The 24,505-nt window shown below is 46.7% G+C and overlaps 1 protein-coding gene across 1 annotated transcript in view; it reads left to right on the top strand.

Annotated features, from left to right (window-relative positions):
• The window catches only part of MTPN (myotrophin), a 70,997-nt gene extending 50,331 nt beyond the window's left edge, over positions 1–20,666 (top strand). The window contains exon 4 of the mRNA XM_088459232.1: positions 19,772–20,666. Within this exon, the coding sequence (XP_088315358.1) occupies positions 19,772–19,858 (87 nt within the window). The 3' untranslated portion in view covers positions 19,859–20,666. The remainder of the gene's footprint in view (positions 1–19,771) is intronic.
• Positions 20,667–24,505: the final 3,839 nt, after the last annotated feature.

The following is a 24,505-nucleotide window of genomic DNA, read 5'->3' as shown; positions in this document are numbered from 1 at the left end:
TGCTTTCTCTAACTTCTCCGGTGAACAGATCCTTGAAATTACATTGTCCTTGATGTGATGACACTACCTGGTACTATCGTATATATCCCTTCCCGCTGGCTCTTGATGATTTTCGTGACTGTTATGGCGCAGAGCTGATGTAAAGTGCAGCTGCCTCTGACAAGCCCGTCAAGGACGGTATCATGCAGTTAGTTTTGCTTAGCAAACTGACCTGGAAGTCTGAATTTCAACTGCTTTCTTTTCATGATCTCTAAGGCCCGTATTCAATTTCTAGCGAAAAGGCAAAATCGGCGAAAAAGTTTCGCCGATGACGTCATTTTGCCTGGTGGAATAGTATCGCCATATTCAAGTTGAAATACTTTCACCCTAGGCGGAAAGTCAACGGCAGGCGGGAAAACTGCAGAATTGGGGTTTTGGGGTGCAACGCTGCGGGAACCCCCCTGCAGCCTTAAGACAGTCCCCCAAAGGTAAACTGCGTCAATTTTTTTTCAAAAACACTTAAACACCCCCCAAAAAAATCACTTTAAAAAAAATATATATGTTATGGGACAAAGTTAAAAACTAGCGAACTAGACTTCAGGGGGGTCCCCAAGTACGCCCCAAGAGGTTGTTTTTTTGTTTTTTTTTTCATTGCAGGGGCTTGCGGTGGTTTTTCATTACTTTTTTTAAACTTAACTTTAGCAACTTTAAAATATGCTGACCCCCATTTTCAAGTACCCCAAATTTGCTGGGATCAGTCATTTCCAGCAAAAAACCCACCAAAATACTGCTCTTCACCACTTACACAAAAAACGCTATTTAGCAGCTGTTGTGCCCGTTTAAAAATACCAAATGCCTCCAGCAAGCCAAATCGGGGGGAACCATAGTGAACTCCCATATCGGAGCATCTTTTGAGGGGTGTCATTTCCCCAAAACTGACATGACTTTCCGCTTGTTTCAGTTTCGCTGGGCCCCATTTTCGCGTCCTTTCAAATTGAATACGGGGGGGCGCGTGCGATATTTTTCCGCTTTGCAAAACAGGCGAAGTAGGCGGAAAGTCTGGGAGGCGGAAAAGTATTGCGGGTGCGACTCAAATTGAATACGGACCTTAGAGTCCGAAGACTCTGCGTAGGGGAAACATCGGCAGCATTGCAGCGACCATCGCATATCTGAGCAACTCTAAGGTTGCTCAGAATGTCCAGCGCAACTAAGTTGCTGAGGCCAGTGAATCTGCGTCCGAGGACGCAGACGCTGTCTTCGACGCACACCCCAAAATGGAGGCTATACACCTCAGTTTTTAAACGCTCCAACCAGAGCCGCAGTGCGGGACATGCGTACCGTGGCTCTGGTGCATGCGCAGAGAAGACTATATCTGCCATTTGCAGCCATTTTGGGACATTGTCTATCTCCTGAGTGAATCTCATGCTCCTGGGTTTGGATTATGAGGGGGTGAAAGAACCGTCCAGACATCGCTTATCGTAAGTAAAGTCAGGTGAGGCCAGACAGCATGGCATAGGGGGAGACGTACCAAGTCATGGAGAAACATAAAGTGGATAGCGATAACGTTCCAACCAATCGGCTCCTAACTCTCTTCCCTTTCATCAACTAGGGGACACTGGAACAAGTACACTGGGATATATCTGGCCTGGCTTTTGCTCCAACTCAGAGCAAGTTATCTCCTTTGATCAGCAGAGCAATTGAGTCAGTTGTAGCCTGTCTTAATCAAGGATACCACTCCTTTATATTCAGTCTAGGGGCAGCTGGGGCTGTTTGCAGCTGGGGTTAAAAACACCAAGTGTTAAAGGCACAAAGTGTGATTACATAACAGTTAATCAAACAGTTGAACAAACATTGACCAACATCTAAGGTAATTTCAGATTAAGAAACTGATTGCTTTAAAATTTTACTAAAAATAACAAACCTAAAACTCACCATGTGCTACACATTTCTTTTTATCAACTCTTTCCTTTGTATTTTCTCGAAGGATATAACATCCCTAACTCTCCCTGCATCTCCCCTCTCTGGCACTCTGCCGCCCTATTGAGTCACTCACCTCCTCTAAAAACTAATGAGCTTCTTTTCATCAAAAATTGACAATTACAGCCTCATTGTGTCACTATAAAAAACTTTTACACACCTACAACTATATCTACTTCTCCATCCTTCTGCTTTTATTATCTGGTGACATATCACCAAATCCAGGCCCCTCACACATACAGCGGATTTACTATGGAATATATATCCTGCAAACCTCACATGTCTCCCATCACCCTCCAAATCAATAAATGTGCCTTATAGAATTCACACTTGATCACAACTTATTATTTTACATCTGAACATCTCTTTACAATAACTGCTTTCACCAATTTCGACATTTACCTGAGACTGCTGGTTCACACGTTAACCACACTCTCTAAATAGCCCCACATGAAGTGGCTTCTGCCACCCGTCAGACTTCACGTAAACTGATATAACAGCCATGGCTTTCCACAAACACCTACAGAAACTGCCTCTTAAAGTAGAATGTCAGTGGCGTAAATCTTAATTCAAATGACTTCCACACATACTGTAAAATAGGAATCCAGCCATCTGTCATCCTAACCCTCTGTCCCACGCTCACTGTCTACCCCATCTGTGTCACCCCTGTCTGTCTGCCCATCCCCTTTAGAATGTAAGCTCTCACGAGCAGGGCCCTCTATCCTCTTGTGCTTATCCTTTCTTTACTTATATTATCTGCTCTATACTCAAAGCACCTAACCCATGACTTTTGCCATCCTGCTTCTGTTGCAGCAGTGTTTATATACCATGTACTTGTCTTGTAGTGTCTTAAACTGTATGACACTGTTTTCTTGTTCTGTTCAACTGTTTATGTACTATGTTTCTGTACTATGTAAGGCGCTGCGGAACCCTTGTGGCGCCATATAAATAAAGGATAATAATAATAATATAGAGGCATGGTTAGCTGGAGCTGGCACTTTAAATAATTTCTAAGTGTGAAGCTCCTCCCCCTCTAGGCCCCACCAGCCCTTGTTTAGAACAATGTGCCTAAGGAGCTGGTCTCTGGACTGAGTTCCAGCATTCTGCTTTTATTTTTTAATTATTTTATCCTGTCATTGTACAGTATATTAGGCTGTCTGCCTACATTAGGGACCCTTGGCCACCTAGCAAAGGTTGGAGTCCGGGTCCCTGGCGTCTTGAATCACGTCAGGCGGGAGTGCACAAGGGCTTCATTTTAAAAGCCACTGACCGCTCCCCTCCACCACCGCATCACGCAGGGAGTGCACAGGGCTTCCCCTAAAAGCCGCTGACAGCTCCCATCAGCGCACCTACGAGAGCCGCAGTGAGGGGGAGATTTAATAAAGCTTGGAGAGAGATACAATTGGAGATAAATGGCACCAACCAGTCAGCTCCTATCTGTCACTTTACAGGCTGTGTTTGAAAAGATGACAGGAACTAATTGGTACTATTTATCTCCAATTTTATCTCCAAGCTTTATTAAATCTCCCCCGGAGTATGAGAGCAGTATAGTACGCTGTGTTTCCCGCCCTGCACCCGACACCAGCCGAGAGCCGCTCTCACTAGTAGTCACTGCTGCTTGCGGGACGCAGAGGCACTAGGAGCGATCATATGTGTATGCAGGCTACAGTCAGTCAGGCTGTGATACCGCTGCCGAGTACGGCTGCGGAGCTTAAACACTGTTTTGTTTGGGGGGGGGGGGGGTTATTTTTATCTTATTTTATAGACCTATATATATCTAATGGAGAAGCATGGCGCTTGGATGAAGCTTAATAAGAGCAGGGCTCGCACTGCAGAGCTAGAGCAGGCTGTAACAACCAGAACTGCTGCTGCTGCTTTAACTAGTTTGTTTCACACGTTCTCCCAGGCTGAGTGCAGGAGACCTTTTACAGAGACTGCAAGGCTACAGCAGCTTCTGACATCCCTTCTACCCAGGTTCCTTTCAAAGGCTGGGAGTACACTGGGATGTTCTGACTGACTGGTGCTTAGAGGGAATCCATTAATTGGAAAAGGGATTGGTGTGATTCTACCCCTTTTTGTCTCCCATTACCCTGCTGATCGCTATCCATATGTGAGTGGGTTGTGTGTCTCTACGGTGTCAGGAGCAAACAAAGCTTTTCAGAAGTTGTTTACTCTAAAAGCAAAGTCTTCCACAGCCAAATCCTACTGGTACCACTATCTGTGATTCGTGTCCAGTAGTAGATTCCCCTGTTGCTGTGATTTCCCCGCCTACTGCTCCCTGGGCCTCAGCATTGGTGGGCACTATGAATGACTATCCGCCTGGGCGACAGGACTGTCCAAATCAGTGAATAAGGGTTCCATTAGGAGAATGCCCTCCACTTCCTCCCATAACGGTACTGTAGAATCAATATCTGGTACTCAGGGGGTTGAGCCATTAATCTTGGCTCTCAGCAGGTACTTATTTTCCCAGGAACCTGAATAGTTTGATCTATTTGGTAAGTCGTCTGGTTATTTTTATTTATTTTTTTCCATTTTCACAGTAACTTCAGGTCCAGCTTTCAGCGGCCTGGAAGCAACCAGATAAGCGTTTCCAGATTCCGAGACCTTTCGACTCCAGTCCACCAGTGGATGGTTCCGGTTCTCTGCTATCGTAGAACGCTTCCGGTCCCAGGTGCATCGTCCTTTTTATAGACCCTTCGGATCATAAGTTAGAAACAACACTCCAATCTGTGTACACTGCTGCACAATTCAGACCAACAATTGTTAGCGCTTGGGTTAACAAGGCTGTAGCCTGCTGAGCGGAGCAGTTCATAATGGGCCTGGGCTCCGGTACCTTCAGAGCAGAGTGCTGATTCCTGGGAGAGGCTTCCATGGATATGAGCCAGATCAGTGCACGTATATCCGCTTCCGCTATTGAAGCCGCAGAGCTCTCTGGCCTCTGTTTTGGCAGGCAGACGCAGAATCAAAAGAGGGGTGGTTCATGGGTGATATGTGTTTTGATCCAGAACTGAACTAATGAATATCCCAAGCCACAGGGGGTAAATCTACTTTCCTCCCTTTAACTGCCCCGCCATTCTGAAAAATTGACACTGGTCCCAAGTATCATACCTTTCGGCACCGCAACCCATTCGCGGTGGAGCAAGGGGTGTTTCCACGCACGCTAGGGGTGGCAGAAGTAGAAATCTCCAATAGAGGATAGCACAGGACCTACAGCCAGTTGAAAACAAGTGGCGTGACGGTATCCCGTCCCACTTAGGCTCTCCTACGGCAGGATCTCGCTTAGATTTTTCAACCGGTTTAAAAACCCCATTACTCTCTGTTGGCTACAGGATAGATTTCGAATCGTTTCTTCACTACGGGTTTGCCGATGTCAACAGACGAGGCCGAGGTTCTGAAAGAAGCAATTCTGTCTCTCTTAAATTCGGCGGTGCTGGTTCCTTTTCCGATACATCATCGTGGTCTGGAGTTCTACTCAAATTTTCATTGTGGTAACCAGGCCGGACGGGTCTGACAGGCCTATCCTGAACCTCAAGTTTTTAACCCTATTATCCGATTGTTCATCGCGTCAAGATGGAGTCGATTCACTCAGTCATTGCAAGCTTAAAACTGGTGGAGTTTCTCATTTTTCTGGATATAAAAGATGCGGATCTACATGTCCCAAATTGGGAACTGCATCAAACGTCCCTGCGTTTTTGTTTTTTTAGATTTTTCACGATCATTATTTTCGGGCATTGCCGTTAGGTTTTTTTCATCAGTCATTCACCAAGGTCATGTCTGTCATGATTGCACACCTTCGGACATCAGGTGTGACATTGGGGCAGATGTATGAAGCTCTGGGAAGTGATAAAGTGCAGAGTGATAAACGACCAACCAATCGGCTCCCAACTGTAGTTTTTCAAACCGTTTGTAACATGACAGTTGGGAGCTGAGTAGCTGGTCGTTTATCACTCTGCACATTATCATTTTCCAGAACTTCATACATCTGCCTCAATAATACGACTTGCTGATCAATGCCCCATTGGAATCTCTTCTCTGGGACCACGCCTTATTAAAATACAAGACTCTGACACAGAGTCTTGTATGTTGGCTGATCTATTTAAAAAAAAAAAAAAAAATCCATTCTACTTCAGTCTCAAAGTTTCCAGTTCTGGGGATGATCCTGGCTACGTGGTTACAGCGGGTGTTCCTACCGGAAGAAAAAGCCCAGGACATTTGGCTACTTGCTCAGCTAGTTCTCAGACCAATGAAGGTGTCTTTACTTATTTGTATTCATCTCTTGGGAAAGATGGTAGCTGCCTTCGAGGCACTACAATTCAGACGATTCCACTCCCGTGTGTTCCAGCTGGACCTCCTAGCACAGGGGTCAGGGTCTCACCTACTCCTACATCGGATGATTCGGTTGGCTCCGACAACCAGGGTCTCTCTCCTCTGGTGGATACAACCCAACCACCTCTTGGCGGGTCGAAGGTTCGGAGTGTGGGATTGGTTAATCGTGACGACAGATGCCAGTCTCCGAGGATATGGAGCGGTAGTCCTAAACTGTCCAGTTCAGGGCTGTTTGGTCTCCACAGGTAAGACGGTGGCCCATATATGTGTTGAAAATCAGAGCACTTACAACGCTCTGCTCGAAGCCACACACTTACTAAGGACTCAACCAGTGAGGATACAGTCAGACAATGCAATGGCCATTGCTTTTTATCAATCGACAGGGTGGAACTTGAAGTCGCATGGCTATGCCAGAAATTACTCAGATTCTCCGGTCGACTGAGGGTCAGTTGGTGATCCTGTCGGCGGTGTTCATCCCGGGAGTGGACAACTAGGAAGCAGATTATCTCAGTCGCAAGGAACTCCACCCCAGGGAATGGATGCTTCACTAGACGTATTCCAAGCCTTGGTCCGTCGTTGGGGTGGGACCTCATGGCATCTTGATTAAAAAATCGGCTACCGAGATACGTATCAAGAACTCGGGATCCGGCTGTAGAGGCAGTGGACGCGCTCACAGTTCCATGGACCTACGACATGGTTTGCCTATTTCCTCCACTTCCACTACTTCCTCATTTTCTAAAGCGGATAAAACATAAGTCGGCCTTGGTCATACTCGTGGCACCGGACTGACCTTGGAGGAGTTGGTTCTCGGACATTCGGACTAGATGACTCGTGGCCTCTACCACTTAGTCCAGACCTTCTGCAACAGGGTCCCTCCGTACACCACAACCCTGCTGCGTTTAACGGGATGGCTGTTGAGGCCGCTATCTTGAGATGCAAGGCATCCCAAAATCTGTTATCCCCACTACGCTTCGCGCCAGAAAACCGGTTATGGCTGCGTATTACCATCGCTTTTGGTGGTCTTATATTCTCTCTTCTCTGTCCTCTTTCCCCCCCTCCCCCCCCCTGCTTGATGTGATAGATATCGAGTATTTGTCTTGGAAGAGTGTTCTCCTCCTGGCATTGGCCCGTCAGGTTTCAGAGTTGGGTGGGCCCTGTCTTGTAAGGGCGGAGCTCAGGACATAGCCGCTTTCCTTTCTAAGGTTGTGTCGGCTTTCCACATTCATCAGCCTATTCTGGTGCCTTCCTTGGTTGAGGTCACTGAAGTATCCTCAACTCTGGCTGTTATTAGAGCACACCGTGTCTATGTGGCTCGGACAGCGTCTTTCTGTAAGACTGACTTGTTTTTTTGTTCTGTATGATGCTGTTCGGAGGGGTTGGCCAGCGTCTTAACAAGCGTTGGCGAGGTAGCTTCGAATGGTTCTATGGCAGGCTCATGTCATTAGGGATAAGCCGCCTCCTCCCGTCTATTTCAGCACATTCCACACGCTCTGTGGGTTTATTGTGGGCGGCACGATGGGGTACCTCTACCATGCAATTGTGCCGTGTGGTACATACCTTTTTTGTGAAGTTTTATAGGTTTGACAAGTTGCGGCTTCAGCTTCCCAATTTGGCCGCCTTAATCTGTCGGTTCCTCAGAGCGCTGCCGCCCTTTGGGGGAAAGCTTTGGGACGTCCCCAGTGTACTTGTTTCCGGTGTCCCCCTAGTGGATGAAAGCAAAAAATGGGATTTTGGTACTTACCGGTAAATCCTTTTCTCTTCTTCCACAGGGGACACTGGACGCCAACCTCAGCGCTCTTCGCCTGCCCGTTTCGTTCCATGTGTTGTGTAGTTCTGTTTATTGTGTGACCTTAGCCCTGTTGTTCTCCATCTCCTCTTGGTCTTCATTTTTCTAAACTGGGGGCTGGTGGGGCATAGAGTGGGAGGAGCTTCACACTTCTAAATGACTTAAAGTGCCAGCTCCAGCTAACCACGCCTCTATACCCCTAGTGTACTTGTTTTCAGTGTCCCCTGTGGAATCTGAGAAAAGGATTCACTGGTAAGTACTAAAATCCCATTTTCTGTCTGTGTTTGAAAACAAATTACAGGAGCTGCTTGGTTGGTACTTTATTTCTCTTTGGGGCTTAGTACATCTCCCCCCTTGTTGTACAAAGTGTAAGACTGCGACTTCTAACTAAACAGTGGCTGCATTCTTCCTCTATATTGCAATAGGCACCGTGCTGCTAAATGTGTAGAGCACGCATGCAGCTTCAGTACAGCTACAGTGTTACCACCAATGGGGGGGGGGACTTCAATGATCTTCTGCAGCTGCGCACGTCACTGATCATTATGGCACCGCAGCATCACTCCTTTTCCTGGGGTGCCGAGCGTTGTTGGGCTGTTTGTTACCAGCGTTTCTACTTCAGGGTCCATAGGGGGTCCACAGGGTTGACCTTGGGGGTATAGGTTGGGAACCAAATCCGGGCACCACGCAGTTAAAGCTTTTAGCTCCCAGGATGCACTGGGTCCACTCTCCCTATAACCCCACCCCCAAGCCAGAGGCACCTCAGTTTAAGTTGGTGCCCGGCCGGAGTCGGGTCACCGTTAGCGCAGGGGGAGCTGATTAGCAGCCCCTAAGCTTATTTTATTTTTTTAGGGACAAAGTTTTTTCATAGACTTTGGACTCTTCAGAGCGGCAGCGTCGGACTGTCCATAGGACGTCTAAGCTGCCGCTCCGTCACCCCGCTGGCGCTGAGACGCCAGTACAGATCTGGGGATCTCAGCGGGACCCCAGAGTCTGTACTAGCCGGACTCTGCGGGCGCCCAGGACTGCTGCCGGATCCACGGGGAGCAGGTAAGGTCGCGGATCACCGCTTGCGGTGATCCGCGCATTTCAAATGCAGTCCTGTGCCTCCGGTCTCAGGGGACAGACCGGAGGCGCCGGCAGTGGCGGCGGGCCCCCCATACCCCGTGTGTCCACTAGACCACCAGGGACTTAACGATCGGTGCAGGGAGCCGGCGTCCCGGGGGTTAATAGCCGGCCAGGGGAGGCAGCCTTCCCTGTTACAGCGGCTCCTCCCCTCAGCTCAGCGTGCCTTTCAGTATCCATAGTCTGGCGTCGCTGAGCTGCTTCCTCCGCGGGCCACGCTTCTTCTGAGGTCTCCAGCGGCCATTTTATCTCTGTGGTGCAGCAGAAATCTCTGGAGATGGCAGTGAGTCCAGTCCCCCTGCGTACCTCACCATCAGGTCAGTGTACACAGCGCTGTAGCCTTCCCAGACACTGAATCTGGGCAGTTGAATGCAGTGTAATAGTGCAGTATATTATATGACATGTTTATGTATATATGTATATATCTGCATTGTATGTGACTTATGCTAGTGCTGACTGTACTTTATTCTCTCACCTGTCAGTGTATATCTATCCCTTTTCTTTATCTGCCCTAATACAGCTGTACTTAGGGTGGTTCTGAGACCTCACATTTATATACTTGTTAATATTTGTGTGGTTTGTCACATACTGTTGCGTGCTGCACGTTGCCATATTTTAGATGGAACTGTGTGTTGCATACGCTGAAAATGGGTCCCTGCAGCTATTTTTGGCATCAGTCAGGACCAGTATAGTGCTGCTTAATATTTCCGCCAAGATGGGTCAGATATGTCTGACCAGGAGATAGAGCGTTATACTGCACCCATTTTTACTATCCTGCAAGTCATGTGCTGCAGGTGTTAGTGCGGAGGATTTGACTCATAAAGGGTTCTGTATGTGGCGTCATCTGGTGCCGGCCTCTTTCACGACCCCCTTGGGCGGTTTGTTTTCTCGGGATCCTCTCAATTGCGGATCGCCGGGCGGGCCCCATTGTTGTACCTCACTTGGGGTTACTTCACCATACTGCCCTTTTCATCTCAGGGTATCTCGCAGCTTCTTGCACTCTTCCCCTGTGACACAGACTACCGCTCCCTGCAGGGGTTTTTTGCAGTATATGAATTCCCCCTGGTGCCACAATAGTCTGTCATTCCCCTTGCAGGGATTACCACAACAGCCACCCTGGGTGGATATCGTTTTCTACGAAACGCTAATTGGCGTGGTTGACGCCCTGTGGTTACTTCCCAGTTGGCTCTGCCGTGAACTGGGTACTGTTCGGGGCTCTTTCCCTCTTACACGGGGGGAAGCCTATTTCAGGTATTATTATCCCTACTTTAGGGCTGGTAGCAGGTCCATTCTGGTTAGAGTGAATGTTGACCTGCACCTGTATCATACACCCTCAGTATTGCGTGCCTTCGGGTTACCTGTTGCTGACTAGCGGGTGGATCGCATAGCGGGACTCTGGCTGTTGCCAGATAGGAGGTGTTACAACAGTGTTTGGCCTCCTGTCCCAAATTCCCTGAGGGCATCACGAGCCCCTCCTGGGGGGGATGGGCGTGTTACTCGTCTGATTACAGACGTTACTACGCCTCCCATTCCTGCGTGGTCGGATTCTTCGGATCCGTAGGTGGTAACTCTGCCTGAAATCAGTATACTTGCTTTCGGGAGTTGTTACCCATCCTACCATGGCTATAGCATGGTTGGTTAATACTATTGCATATTGGGTTGATGCATTTGTAACGTTTTTTCCCCTCCAACACGTCGGGGGTTCAAATGTATTTGGTCGCTCATGTAATATATGCAGTTGTCATAGGTGGACATGCCTATATTGGATACCAGTCTCCTAACTTTCAGAGTTCCGGCTGCGACTGTATCCTCCGTAATACCCTATGGCTGCGCTCTGAGAATGCAGAGGTGCAGATACCATCTTTAGGGTTGATATTGTTTGGTCCTGACCTTGACAAGATTGTAGTAACATTGGCAGTATTACTAACGACAAGTTTACCGCTTTCAGCTATGCACACTACAAGGCCTCAGACTAAGTCTGTTAAGTCTTTTTTGTCCTCTCGGTCAGCCTAAAGGTCTGTTTCTTCGTAGACTGTCGGCATCTACAAGGGCCGACATATCCAGTACCGAGCAGGCCTGGACTGCCAGCCGATCCTGCTTCTGAACCTACGGATATCTCTTCAGTCTGACGGGACAGGCCTACAACTGGGAGATACCGATTTTCTCAGTTCGCCCGGTATTAGTGTCAAGTTGCCGCGGCTACGTGGGTAGGAGGGTACGCCCTCTTTACAAGGGCCTTACAGATCCAGAAAGCTATGCAGTTGTTGCGGTAAGCGGAGCTAATTGGGCCATCCCCACTATCTCAGTGAGGGACTGGTTGTTCTGTTTTCTTTCTGGTGCGGTGGCTGAATGGTCCTCTTTGGCCTGTTCTCTGTCTCAATTCCCTGAACCAGTTCCTAAAGCTACCTGGGCTCAGGAGGAAATCCCTATGCTCCATCATACGATGTTTGGAACCTGGGGACTTTAGGGTATCACTGGATATACAGGACGCGTGCCTACGGGTACTTACAGAGACCTTTCCTCAGCATGGGCTGAGGTTTGCTGTATCACAGCAACACTTACAATTTTTCGGGCTCTGCCTGTTGGGACTGTCCTCAGCCCCACAGGGGTTTACCAGCGTTTTGGATTTTCTGACAGTTCTTCTGTTCAGTATATCCCAATGCTCCTGTACCTGGACGGCCTCCTGCTCTTAGCGGGATCACCGGGGTACTTTACGGCCAGGTCAGGATGACTGTGGCTTCTTCAGGGTGCAGACGTTTAATCAACGGGGAAAAAGTCCTCCCTGCATCCCTCTCTGGGTATTCTTCATCTAGGATCCCTGCTGGGTTCTCAGAATCTGAGAATTCTTCTGGCGTAAGACGGAATCTCCTCTCTTCCATTAGGAGTACATGGTTGTCTGCGCAGTCGACAGATGTCTTTACACTCTGGGATGCATGGTGGAATGGGCTCAGTTCCATTCCAGGCCTTTCCATAATTGGCTCATCTCCAGATGGAATGAGTTTTTTCTGTCGGATAACTGTTCAAACGATGATGCTCTCTCCGGAGGCAAGTCGGTCCCTGTCCGGGTGGCTATGGCCATCTCGTCCAGGGTTTTCTTTGCTAGGGACAGTGTCTGGACCGAATCCTTTTCAGTGCAGTTGGACGTCTGTCGATTCCACCCTGTCAATTAACTTACTCTGGCATAACTCTTGTTTCCCGGTGAACCTGAAAAGGTTCAGTCCGACAGGGTCAGGACAGTGGCTTCCTTTTTAGCAACACTGTTCGTTGGGTGGCAATGACAGGTATGTCACATATTCGGACATAGTCCGAGGGTCTCCTCCCGACCATCTCGGCAGCGTTCATTTCAGGAGCTCTCCATTGGGAAGCGGGAGTCCTCAGCCGTCACGACGTGCATCCCGGGGACTAGTCTCTTCCCCAAGAGAGGTTTCATCTCCTGGTGAGCAGGGGGGGCCCCCCTGAGGTGACCCTCATGGCCTTCTGACTTTATCACACTAGGGTGTTACAGTTCAGCTCTGGGGATTCTGAAGCAAACTTCAGCGACTCTTTGTCGGTGAAGTGGTCCTTCCACTTTGTGTACCTGTGTTCTCCGGTCTCCCTTCTTCCTCGAGGTCTTTGGAAGTGTTTTTAATCGAGACGGAGATGCTTTCCTGCTGGTTGTTCCTGCTTGCCCCAGATGTCAGGGGTACTTGGATCTTCGGAGTCTCTACATCGATACTCCATCCCTGATGCTTCACTGCCCGGACCTGTTGTCTCAGGGTCCTTGGTTCTGCCTTGGACCTGGGTCGTTTGTCTTTGACTGTGTCCTTACAGTGGTCTTACGGCTTCCCTGGCTTTGTCATCGTTGGAATGATTAGAGCACATGGATCAGCTTTTGCTGGGACCTACCACAAACTGTGGCAGCCATAAATCTTATGGTATTGTACCTGTCGATACAATCCTCCGGTGTCCAGGATTTCCAGATATTCTGGCATTCCTTCCGGCTGGCTTGGGTTTCACACTTGGCCTGGTCTTCCTGACAGTGCGGATCTCTACACTGTCAGTATGGTTAAGATATGGAATTGCTTCACTCTGGTATCCAGTTCATCCTTTGGAGTGTTTTCTTGATTATGCCTCCATTTGTCCTCCCTAGGGACTCCTTGGGAGTAAGTAGTGGTTCTTCGTTACCTCCGGGGACAGTCAATGGAACCGCTGGTTGTGATAGCCATTACATGGTCTATTGCTTAGGCTCTCTCTTTCTCTCAGGGTGTTTATATCAACCAGGAGAGTGTCTGAATTGGGAGCGTTCTCATGTAGCTCCCTCTTCTGGAGGGCATCATGTCAGGGTGGGAGTTGCTCTCGCCCTGTGTTTCTTCTTAGTGGTTTTCAGGTTCCATATTATTCTGGAACTTATGGTACGGCCATTCTGTCCCCAGTCCTCTCGGCTGGTGTGGCCTCATTGACTGTGGTCTGGCCTCTTTGGATTTATGTGATCCGTTCAGGTTCCTTACGGAAATCGGACTCCTTATTGGTGGTCTGAGATTTCTGGTTTTCACAGGAAAGGATGGCCGGCCTATAACCAAATGTTGACTTGGATGGCCTCGTAGGTCTTCCTCAGGGGCCTACCCATGGGTAGGCCTTCCTGTTGTTGATGCTTGTTTTTTCTCGGGCCATGTGACCCTCGTGTGCGGCTCGCTGTGGCACCTCGGCTGTTTTGCCTTACTAGGTGGCCACGTGGTCTTCTGTCCACACCTTTTTAAGGTTCTAGGCATTGGTTTCCTTTGCCTCTCAGGATGCTTCCTTTTTGGCGACGGATTCTCCTCTCAGCACAGGAGCGTCCCCACCCTTGGTTGAACTGCTTTGGGACATCCCCAAGGTCAACCCTGTGGACCCCCTATGGACCCTGAAGTAGAAAACAAGAGATATGGTAAGAACTTACCTTTGTTATCTCTGTTTCTACGAAGTCCATAGGGTCCACAGGGCGCCCGCCCTGACGCACCTGGCTTCATATGGGCTGTGTGGCTGGTCACCGGTTTTCCGTCTCCCATTTCGGTGAGTATGGTTATTGAGTGTTCCAGTTTTCTCTCTCTTTTTCTCTCCTCCTCCGGCCTTTGGCTACTTACAAACTGAGGTGCCTCTGGCTTGGGGGTGGGGTTATAGGGAGAGTGGACCCAGTGCATCCTGGGAGCTAAAAGCTTTAACTGCGTGGTGCCCGGATTTGGTTCCCAACCTATACCCCCAAGGTCAACCCTGTGGACCCTATGGACTTCGTAGAAACAGAGATAACAAAGGTAAGTTCTTACCATATCTCGTGTTTTCCTTGCCGTTCCCACAGGACATCGCAGGTTTAGCTTTTCACTGAATCTTGGAACTCTTGCACCAAGGCTGAGACCTCCACTAGTCTAGTGTAAGGGACCCAATAGGCAAACCTTCTATTTTCGATGGCATACTGGTACAAGAGAGACTCTTTTTATGGAGTAGAACCTCTAGTGGTTAACCATAATGGCACTGAGACACTTGATAGAGACGCTGGTTTGAATCATGGTTGTTCCTTGTGATTTTGATCTAGTCCCTCTTTTCTTCTAGACCACAAAAGGTTGATGTGTAGTGAAATTGTCTTACATTCTGTGTGCAGACAAATAACAGTACGTAGGTGGAATACTCAAGTTCTATTGACAAGCAATTCAGCAGCTGATATCAGGTTATGCTGGTTCCGTCTGGGTAAAGTCTCCCTTATCTCTGGCTGTATATGGAGGAGGTTACAGAAGCCCCCATTAGTTCTGGATGCACATAATAAATGATGCGTCTGGCAGCAGACGCACTGTGAAGAGCGATCACAATCTCACGGGATGTTGTTCATCTTTCCAGGAAAGGGATCAGCAGACAGCTGAATGGCGCCCGCGCCACGTAATCGCCCTGCGTTACTTGACCGGCATGTCATAAGAAAGGCGTGTGAATAGTCAATCTGGCTTTGTGCTTCTGCCGATGAGGTGCAGATAGCTGCAGCCGGGCAGATAAGGACTAATACGGCAATGGCATCCTGGAGTGTGAGGCAAATTGCAATGTCCGTCATCGGTAACGTGGGGGGACGAGAGCGGGACAAATGGGCTCTGGCTGAAATAGATTTCAGGTTTAGAAAAAGAAATTGATTTTGCTGCCTCTGCTGCATAATGGAAAGTGATGGTGATCTGATGTTTCTGCACTTCAGTGTAAAGCTGGCAGCAGGGGTTGGGTGTGTATATATACGAAAGCCATTGCTCTGTAATCACTGCGTGTTCTTAGAGTTGAACCACCTAGCGCTCCACGGTGGATTAGTAGCCATTATCGGGGTGAACTGATCCAATTTTCCTGAGGATGTTCCTTTCGTGCTACAGTGATTATTAGTTCCTAGTAAATTGAGAGCCTGACTTATCTGTTCAGCCACAAAACACAACAGCCATTTTATCTCATTGGGCTAGACTTTAAACAGGCTACAGGTCTTTTAAAAGCTACATCATCACCTAGTAAAGGGTGCTAGTCCAGTCCCCAAACTGACCCCAAAGTTGGCACCCTGGGGAAAAACTACATCCTTGGGAGATTATGGCTTGTGATTGGTTTGTGTGCAGTGAGCTCAGTACTTTGCCGACAATATGTTGTCATAAAGAACAGGACCGCTGCTGTAGCTCAGGGTTTTAGGTGATTAAGGGTTCTGTAACAACTGCCCTGTACGCTGCTAACCTGCATCTCTATTTAACGCATGTACTGTTTAAAATAGATCGTGATGGGGGTCAGTGTATACAAATTTGTATTACGCCAACAGTGCTTATAGTGAAAGTAAGAAAACCAATCCGCTGGGCTGATTCAGTTGCCTGCCAAAGGGGGCGATGCAGGCAGTGGGCTGTTGACAACGGTGTGCGAACGCTAGCAATGGCACCCTACATCATGCATGTTACCTCGCACCCCCCCTTAGGTGTGCACAGGAATATGCACGATGTTCGTATGCTGTATAGATGGGACATGTGTGCACTGGATATCGCCTGTACCTTTTTTAGTTGTGGTGTTTTTATTAAATGTTGTCTACAGCGAAGATCATGATAAATATACATAGAAGTATGACTTGATCCAAAAGACCACTTTATGTCTAGAACATGGATACAACAGCCGGTGGTTTTCCGCCATATCCAAATGCCGACCGTCGGCATTCTGTCTAATCACGGCAAGGGTCTACCTACGCGGGGAGCCCGACACCCAGCATCCCGATCGAAGGTAAGCCGGGCGCAGACAGCCACTGCGGGGGGGAGGGGGAGAGAGGGGTTAGGCTAGGGGCCCCCGGAGGGGGGGGGACTTAAGGTTAGGCACACCCACACCCCCCCAAGGGAGGGTTAGGGTATGGGGGGTTAGGGTTGGGCACCCCGCCGGCAGGGTTAGGTTTAAGCCGCGGGGAAGGGTGGGTTAGGTTAGTTAGTACTTACCTTTAGCGCAGTCGGGATCTTCACTGGTGCCGGTCTTCCGGCATCTGGATTTGGACATGCGTCCAGCGGTGAATCATACCGATCCCGCTTCAGCCTGTCCTAGAGGTTTCCCATGCCTGCACTAGTGTGTGCCCATTTGGCTACAGCTTTGGGGGCTGTGTCCTGTAACTTTAATCCTCCTATTTACACACAAAAAGCTATTTGTTAATACTGATGCACTTACCATTTTCTTCAATTGGTGTTAATCACTGAAGATATGCGAGTGACATCTCCGCAGCCAGCGAGCCACCTCGGAATAAACGAGAACGCAGGAAATAATTAATGTCTTTCATCGCTCTCTTTGATTTTCGAGATTAATCTCCGTCAAGATGTGTTGCTGTCAATCTTACTTCAGCTCCACTGTAGTTTTATCAGCAGTGTCCTTCACATGTATGGAAATTCCATTCTGCTTGTTTTTCTTCTGTCTTCAAAAAAAAAAAAAAAAAAAAAATATATATATATATATATATATATATATATATATATATATATATATATATATAATAAATTATTATTATTTTTTTTTTATTAGTTGCAGATTAACTACAAAGTTGATGATAAACTTCAGACACTCTTAAGGGTTAATCCTCATGCTCTGGGATTTAAATAAATCTCGCCCAATGTTGTGCGTGTTCTGTCGGCTCTGTATTAATATTTGTTATCGTGTGTGTGTGTGTGTCAACTATTTTAACTGTTCTCCTGTCATTGCTTAGTCAGTGATTCCTCATTTTGGAAACCTAGGGGGGTAAATATAATAGCCTGCGACTACCAGGGAGCCTGGCCGATTTTGTTTTAAAGTAGCAACCTGGTTTTGCCTTTTTAAATTATTGTTATTTCAAAACATCGGCCTGCAATTCATAGGCTACTAGTTTTACCCCCTTAGTGTTTTTTAATAAGGAATATTACATTGCCTTCTGCAAATGATTAAATTAGTTTTCATGCTAGCACCCTGCACCTGTCACAAAACGTGCAGTACCTCTTTCCTGCCTGGGGTGTCACCCTCGTGCTTCTAGCACACTCGGCTAATGCAGCTCACTGCATAGATACAGACCAGAGAGCGACACCCCAGGCAGGGAAGAGGAACTGCAGGGGGTTGTGAAGGGTGCAGGGTGCTAGAATAAACACTATTACATATATTAATGTGTTTCATAATGTAACAGAATTTCTCTGTTTATGTATTTGATGCATGAGTGTAAAAGTCTCTGCACGTAAGATATTTAAGACCGAGGAAGTTTAAAACATTTGCTGAGGAGTAAAATAAGTACCTGTCAATTGCTTGCTTACAATGTATCTGCTCCTGGGCTAGGCAGCATGTGAATCATTAGGCACAAAGAATCATGGTCCTTCCTGGATACTTTTCGAGCTGTCCTGGCAGATAGCTCAGCCCGAAACGCCTTGCCTGTTACTCACCACCGCAGAGAATAGATGAAATACATTGTATCTGAAATTCGTGTGTTCTTGCTTATTGCATCCTAGAGCCAGCATTAGATGTACGAACATAATCAAACCCCATTCGAGATCCGTTAACTGATAAACACATGACACTAGACCACAAAACCCATTTCCCACCACGGTGAGAATCTACTGAAACTAATTACTGTTTTTTTAAAGGCAATAAAACTCCCAGACCCCCAAATGCAGAAAATAGATATGGTATTAACCGCAATTTTTCTTATTTTATTTTATTTTTGACTTTTATTTAATGCTCTGAGGTATTTCCTGTAGCTCATAAAATCCAAATCTGTAGCTTCTCTTACAGATACTGTATATAACACAGGGGGTGCATCAGGAGTCCCAGTTCAAGCTGCTGGTTTCCTGTTCATTTGATTTATAGGTTTATTTATTAAATATGCGGGTTGATCAATGTAAGAATCTAATAATAATCTATTGCCTAGGAATGAGTGAAGTGTGTGTGTTTGATTGCCCTGTGCACACCATACTTCCTGTGTGTAAACCCCATAGGAGTGGTAATGACCTCTTAAAACGGATTATGGCCAGCACGATCGTGATGTATAAATAATTGACAAAAACAAACCAGCAACCTTTTTCAATATAACCACCGGTACTGTTGTAATAAAATATTATACACATGATCCACTTTTATTTCATTACTGTATAACCCATATATTGTATATCCATTAACTACTTGTAAACCCCCCCCCCCCCCCCAAATACACACATACGCACCACCCTCCCCACCTGCCTGATCTTCCTGGTGATGTCATGGCGGCAGATTGACGGGCTGAGGAAGACGTCAAGTGCAGATCAGCCTTCCCTGTTGCCGAGCTGGGAGGCATCAAGGGCAATGCCCTCCATTTTTACTGTGCGCGCGCTTGGTTGCTGCAGATGGTGAGCGGGCACCCACCTTAGGGGGTGCAGTGGTTAAAAGAAGAAAATAATTAGTAATAATTTTATTTATAAACCCGTGCAAACTCTTGGCGTCCAAAATCCTGACTTTAGGTGGAATTTAGCTCACCGCCTCAGACAGGTGCGAGCAGAAATAATGGGCGCCCATCGGCACAAAAACGATGGAACAGGTCAATTCCGACGGGAACTGTGACGCGCTAAACAATTGAATTTCCCCCTTTCTCAGAATGAAGAGGGGAACATGGAAACTCCCAGAGGAAACACACTCGCACACAGAATCCACATACAAACTCCACACTGACAGGGCCGTGGTTGACCTCACACCAAGTGCTATGAGGCAGTAAGGCCATTCTCCCTTCCACGGTGTTGCCCATATTTTATATTTAATGTTCCTGGCTCAGGAACCAAACCCTGACCGGAAACAGCCTTTCAGTTTGGAAATTTTCTTTTAACACCTTTTTGTAGTTTCTATTTAGTTTTTTTTTATTTTATTTCTTACATTAATTTAGTTCATGTTTACTGAATGCTGTATTGTTAATAATTAATTAATATGGTTAACTATTAGATTATTAATGTGTAGTAGACCTTAACTTGCAGAAGAGGGTTAGGAGGTTCTACCTTACATGCCAAGTCGACAAGTTTGAACAGTGTGTGTTCTGCCCTCTACGTAAATGTTCAAGCACATTCTTCTTCCAATACTTAGTGCGGCTACAAAGTTTCATGTATTATTTTGTTTTTGTTTTCCCAGGGAGCCGACAAGATGGTGAAAGGACCCGATGGACTTAGTGCCTTGGAATCTACAGATAACCAGTCTATTAAAGAACTGCTTCATTGATGGGACTGAGACTGTCTGCACCATTTGCCTCTTACTGCTGTTTTTTATTTCTTTCTTTTCTCTTTTTTTTTTTTTTTTGTGTCTGCCAATTCATTCATCCTCCTTTCCTTACACCTGAGGACTTGCGTAATACTGGGAGGAGCCCCCTGCATCAGATAAGCTTCGAAGATATGGATGTACTAATGTCTCATGCAGTGTTGGGTAATTTAAAAGCATTTTACGTGAACGGGTTGGAGACCATAACGGGATGTGGGCTTGACCTGTTTTAAAGATGTTGCAACTTTACTCTTTCTCCCACCACTCCTGACAGTAGGGATTGTTTAACATAAGTTTTCTTATTGTGTTCACAGAATGTGATAACAATTTTTTGGGGGGTGGGGGTGCTTTTGAAGTCAAAACGGTTCTTTAAAACCGTCCGCTTCCCTCAATGTATCATTCTGACCGTCTTATACCTTTTTAGACCACATGACAGATTATAAATGAATTGCACACCCAATTGTGGATCCATTTAGAAATAACCATTTCTTCGTATGTTTTTCTTTAATAAAAGGAAAAATGTTTTGTGAATGGTGAGGGCAGAATATTTTATTCTTTGAGGTTTTGGGGTTGTTTTTTTTTTTTTTTTTTTTTTGTCCTCCTATCCCATTTAATTGTTTCTGGTTTCTCTTCTTTGAAAATTGTTTCCGATTATCGATCAAGGACTAAAGATTTGTATTCTGAAGTCGGATGGATTTATTATTTTTTTTTCCTCTCCTGCCACTGACATAAAATGTGCATTAAACCACTGCAGTGATGTTTTTGAACTCTTTACTTTGTGTATTTTTTGTTTTATGTGCATTATAACTTGAAGAGCCGCGTCCGACCGCTATGAAGATGATAAAGTATGCCCAACTGCTTCCGTACGGGTACCAAAAAAAGTCGCAATTTTTTTTGGTAGTGTATGACTGTTTTGTAGAAAGTACTGTTTAATATGACCTAACAAAGACACTTTCGTAAGCTGCCATACTGCGGCGTTGGCCATTATCCAGCTCCTAAACTTCAGCTCCCAGTTTGCCTTGCCAGCCAGAGCCCTAATTAACGGGCCTCTGTCGGGTTCCCGAATCAGTACAGGCTAATGTACCGTGTCTAACACAACTACTGTTTGTATTGATGTTTCCAGAGCCATCTCGAAATTTTTGAAGGGAAACCGATGATATAATCTTTAAAACGTCAGTCTACTCTCACTTAAGCGATTTTACAATCAATTAAATGTATTGAAAATAGCAGAATTTACGTTTTAGATGATTTTGAAGTTGATATGATTAGGAAATGTAACTTGGAACGGTGACATCTGTCAACCATTCCTCTCTCACCTGGGCGGAGGCATTCATTTATGTGCACAAAACTGGCGCACCCTGACTATGGTGGCATTTTTAGCTGCTAAGTCCCATTTCTACATTGCAATTGATACTTGGTGATTTTTTTTTTTTTTTTATTGAACATTAAGTTCAGGTATTGAATGCATTTTGTGCATGAGCCCTGTTTCATGCCGTCGGGGACCGATGGATTGAAAAACCGTTCCAGCGCCCGGGATAATTTGTAAGGCCTTATAATCGAGAGCCTGTTAAGAAAACTAAAAACTGCTCTAAACATTATTTGCAAAAACAAGTGAGAATTATGGAAGCGTGTGCTCTGCCTGTCATTGTCACAGTAGTAACAGACTAAATTAAAGTTTTGGGCTGGATGTATTTTTGTCACTCTTTTAGTGAATAACTTTCTTTTTTTGTTTTCTTTTTCCAGTAAATTTAATTTGATTTGTGCAGGTGCTTCAAACAATGCCCCTCATTCAGAGCCGTATGCTCTGAGCAGAGCGCACGCTCTGAATGAGGGCCGCCCTCCATAATTATGGAGCGTCCACCTGGACGCTCGTATAGCTGTGGGTCACCACCCACAGCCTATACGAGCGTGCAGTTTGATGGCCGCGATGGTCTTGACCATCGCCACTGCGAGTCGGAGCCTGCGGTTGAGGTTTTCAACCGCAAGGCCCGGAGTGATTTTGGCTCGATCAGAGCCAAAATCACTCCCACCGACATCACTAGTGATGTCAGTGGGCCGGCTTCTGACGGTAGGTGTTCCCTTGGGAACACCCCCGGCACGCCCACCAAAGGGGGCGTGCTGTCAATCAACATCAACAGCACGCCCCCTTTGATCAGACACAACGAGCGAAGGAAAGTCCTTCGCTCGTCGCGTCTGGCGCACGACGGAGCTCCCGCCATCGTGCGCATGCGCAGTGCACAACATCGACCCACTTGCGAGCGGACAGCCGCTTGCGAGTGGGTCTGAATCAGGCCCAATGTTTTTATTCTGTATGTTAAGGGGCCTATCCATTAGGCGACCTGAAAAACTGAACGTCTAGCGTTCAGACCTTCAGGTCGCCGGGTGCGGTGCCCGCACTGAATGCCGTTCACGGAACGTCATTCAGTACAGGGCACCGACCTCCTATCTCGGGAACAAGGGGAACATGACGATAGTCAGGTTGACCAGCATGTTCCGTAGATAGTCGGGGTCGGCAAGGACCCAGCGTGCATGCGCATCGCTGATCCTTGCCGGCTATCCATTACACGACTTTGTGAACAATGTGACCAAAACCTCCCTGGTCTTGGTCGGAACGTTCCAAAAGTCGTGTAATGGACAGGCCCCTTTTAAGCCCTTGGTTCCACTCTTCTGCATAGACGTGCAATCCAAAGGGATGCAAATAATTAAATGTTACTGTGTTTTGATGTTTATGTTGATAACATTGACCTAATTTAATCAGAATAAAACATCACTATTAAACAGCATTTTAGCCTGTATGTAATGTGGGACACACACTTGGCTGATGGCGCCACTGACTAACGGACTCAGTGACCGATTTTTGGTAAGCATACCCACTTATCAATCGGAAGCACGATTTGTTTGGCCAGACATCACAACTGGGCGGGCATTTAAATATCCCTGTCCAGTTGTGCTGCTGTAGTCGCTGGTTCCTGTGGCCAGCATATGGGTGGGTCGGTCATCTGTACACACGCAGATGTGAACGATCTATCTTACAGATATCATATCTGCTGTGCTGTACGGCTGATGCGATAGATCTGTGGAGGACATCGCTCGGATATATTCTGTGCGCACCCGAGCCGGTGCACTGTACGATATATCGATTGTCGACTGTACAAACAATATGGGTAACCCAGTGTGTACCCAGCATTACACACAGTTAAATTGTACCCATCCTGTGCCTTCACACGTTAGAGCAGCTATCTTGTGCCTGACGTTATAGTGATAAGACCGCCTGTCAATGCCTTACGGATCGGTGGCTCGTGTCTGTGATGTCACTGATTCCTAGGGATGCGATAGGCTGTAGAAGCCTATGTATGTGGAAGACTGTTTAGCCTATTTCAGATATATTTCTATTCTAGTAAATTACCGAATATTTGTACGTAGACCTATCTGGATGTCTGTAGTCATCGTTAACAGAACTAGATAAGCCAAATGAGGAAGGGCAATTCGCTAGCTCATTGTGACTCTCAACTTTGCTTGGTTCCATGCAGTTCAGATCTGCCAATGTACAGACGTTTCCTCGTACATCTATCCTGAATCCGCCAAGTGGCGTGAGATGCCTAGCACGAGTGAGCTGCCAGGTCCTGTACATCTCTGTTGGCACCAGGTCTTTTTTTTTTTTTTTTTGCTGAAAATGAGCCTGTCTCATTGCGATGTGATTAGGATGCACCGTGAGACTGCACTGATTTATTTGATATGTGACACTTGTATATCTGTGTGCAACTGAGTCTGTATTCAAAGCACAATGGCACTTAGAGTGGAAAAAAGCTGCGGACAAGTCATCGTAGCACTCCGTATACAGATTCAGAGTCAGGTGCACACAAATCTGCAAGTGTCATATCGCATTAATCAGCGCAGTCTCCTGGTGCATCCTAGTCACATCGTATTGCGACACTCATTTTCTGCACGCAGAGAGGGGCTGTTTGCCACGACTGCAGCAAAGATGTCTAAGGACACATCTGTAGCTTTATTACCTTAGTGGCGGATGCGAGTTACTAGGATACCCTCCAGTACCAATATCGCCCTATCACGTACATTTTATGCAATGATTAATTCCGTAGCTAACAAAAATGGCAGCTGCTCAATCAATCTGGCAGTACTTTTCAGTTGCATGAAAGGGAGGGGTCCTACTAAGTACAAAAAAAAGGGGGGTGGGGGGTTAACACCCTATTGTTCCTCGGCACACTGAATACATGCAACAATATGTGAGACTATATGGTGATAGAAATTCAGAGATATTAGTTGCAAATCCATGGGAAGCTGCTAGGCCACGTCACGGCTTCTCTGTTACTAGCTGTCCCTAACACGAAGGGGTTCACATCCAGGGTGTAGGACACCCCAAATACATCCAGCCCAGGGCATCACACCAAAAATGGGAAAAGGGTGACAGTGCAGGGTAAAGTATAGATGTGTGTAAGTAGTTAATAAGTGTTGAAAAAGGGGTTAAAATATGTGAAAAATTACATGAATAAAAACAAACATAAAAGGTGATGTTAAAAGTAACTGAGTATTAAGTGGTGATGTCCTGATGAGGCCCAGCCCGAGCAGCTGCGGGGACCCCACGCTCAAACG

The sequence above is a fragment of the Taudactylus pleione genome, unplaced genomic scaffold (genome assembly GCF_031769625.1).
Source record: "Taudactylus pleione unplaced genomic scaffold, aTauple2 ptg000903l, whole genome shotgun sequence".
Taxonomy (NCBI): domain Eukaryota; kingdom Metazoa; phylum Chordata; class Amphibia; order Anura; family Myobatrachidae; genus Taudactylus; species Taudactylus pleione.
This window is presented reverse-complemented; position numbering and strand designations above follow the sequence as displayed.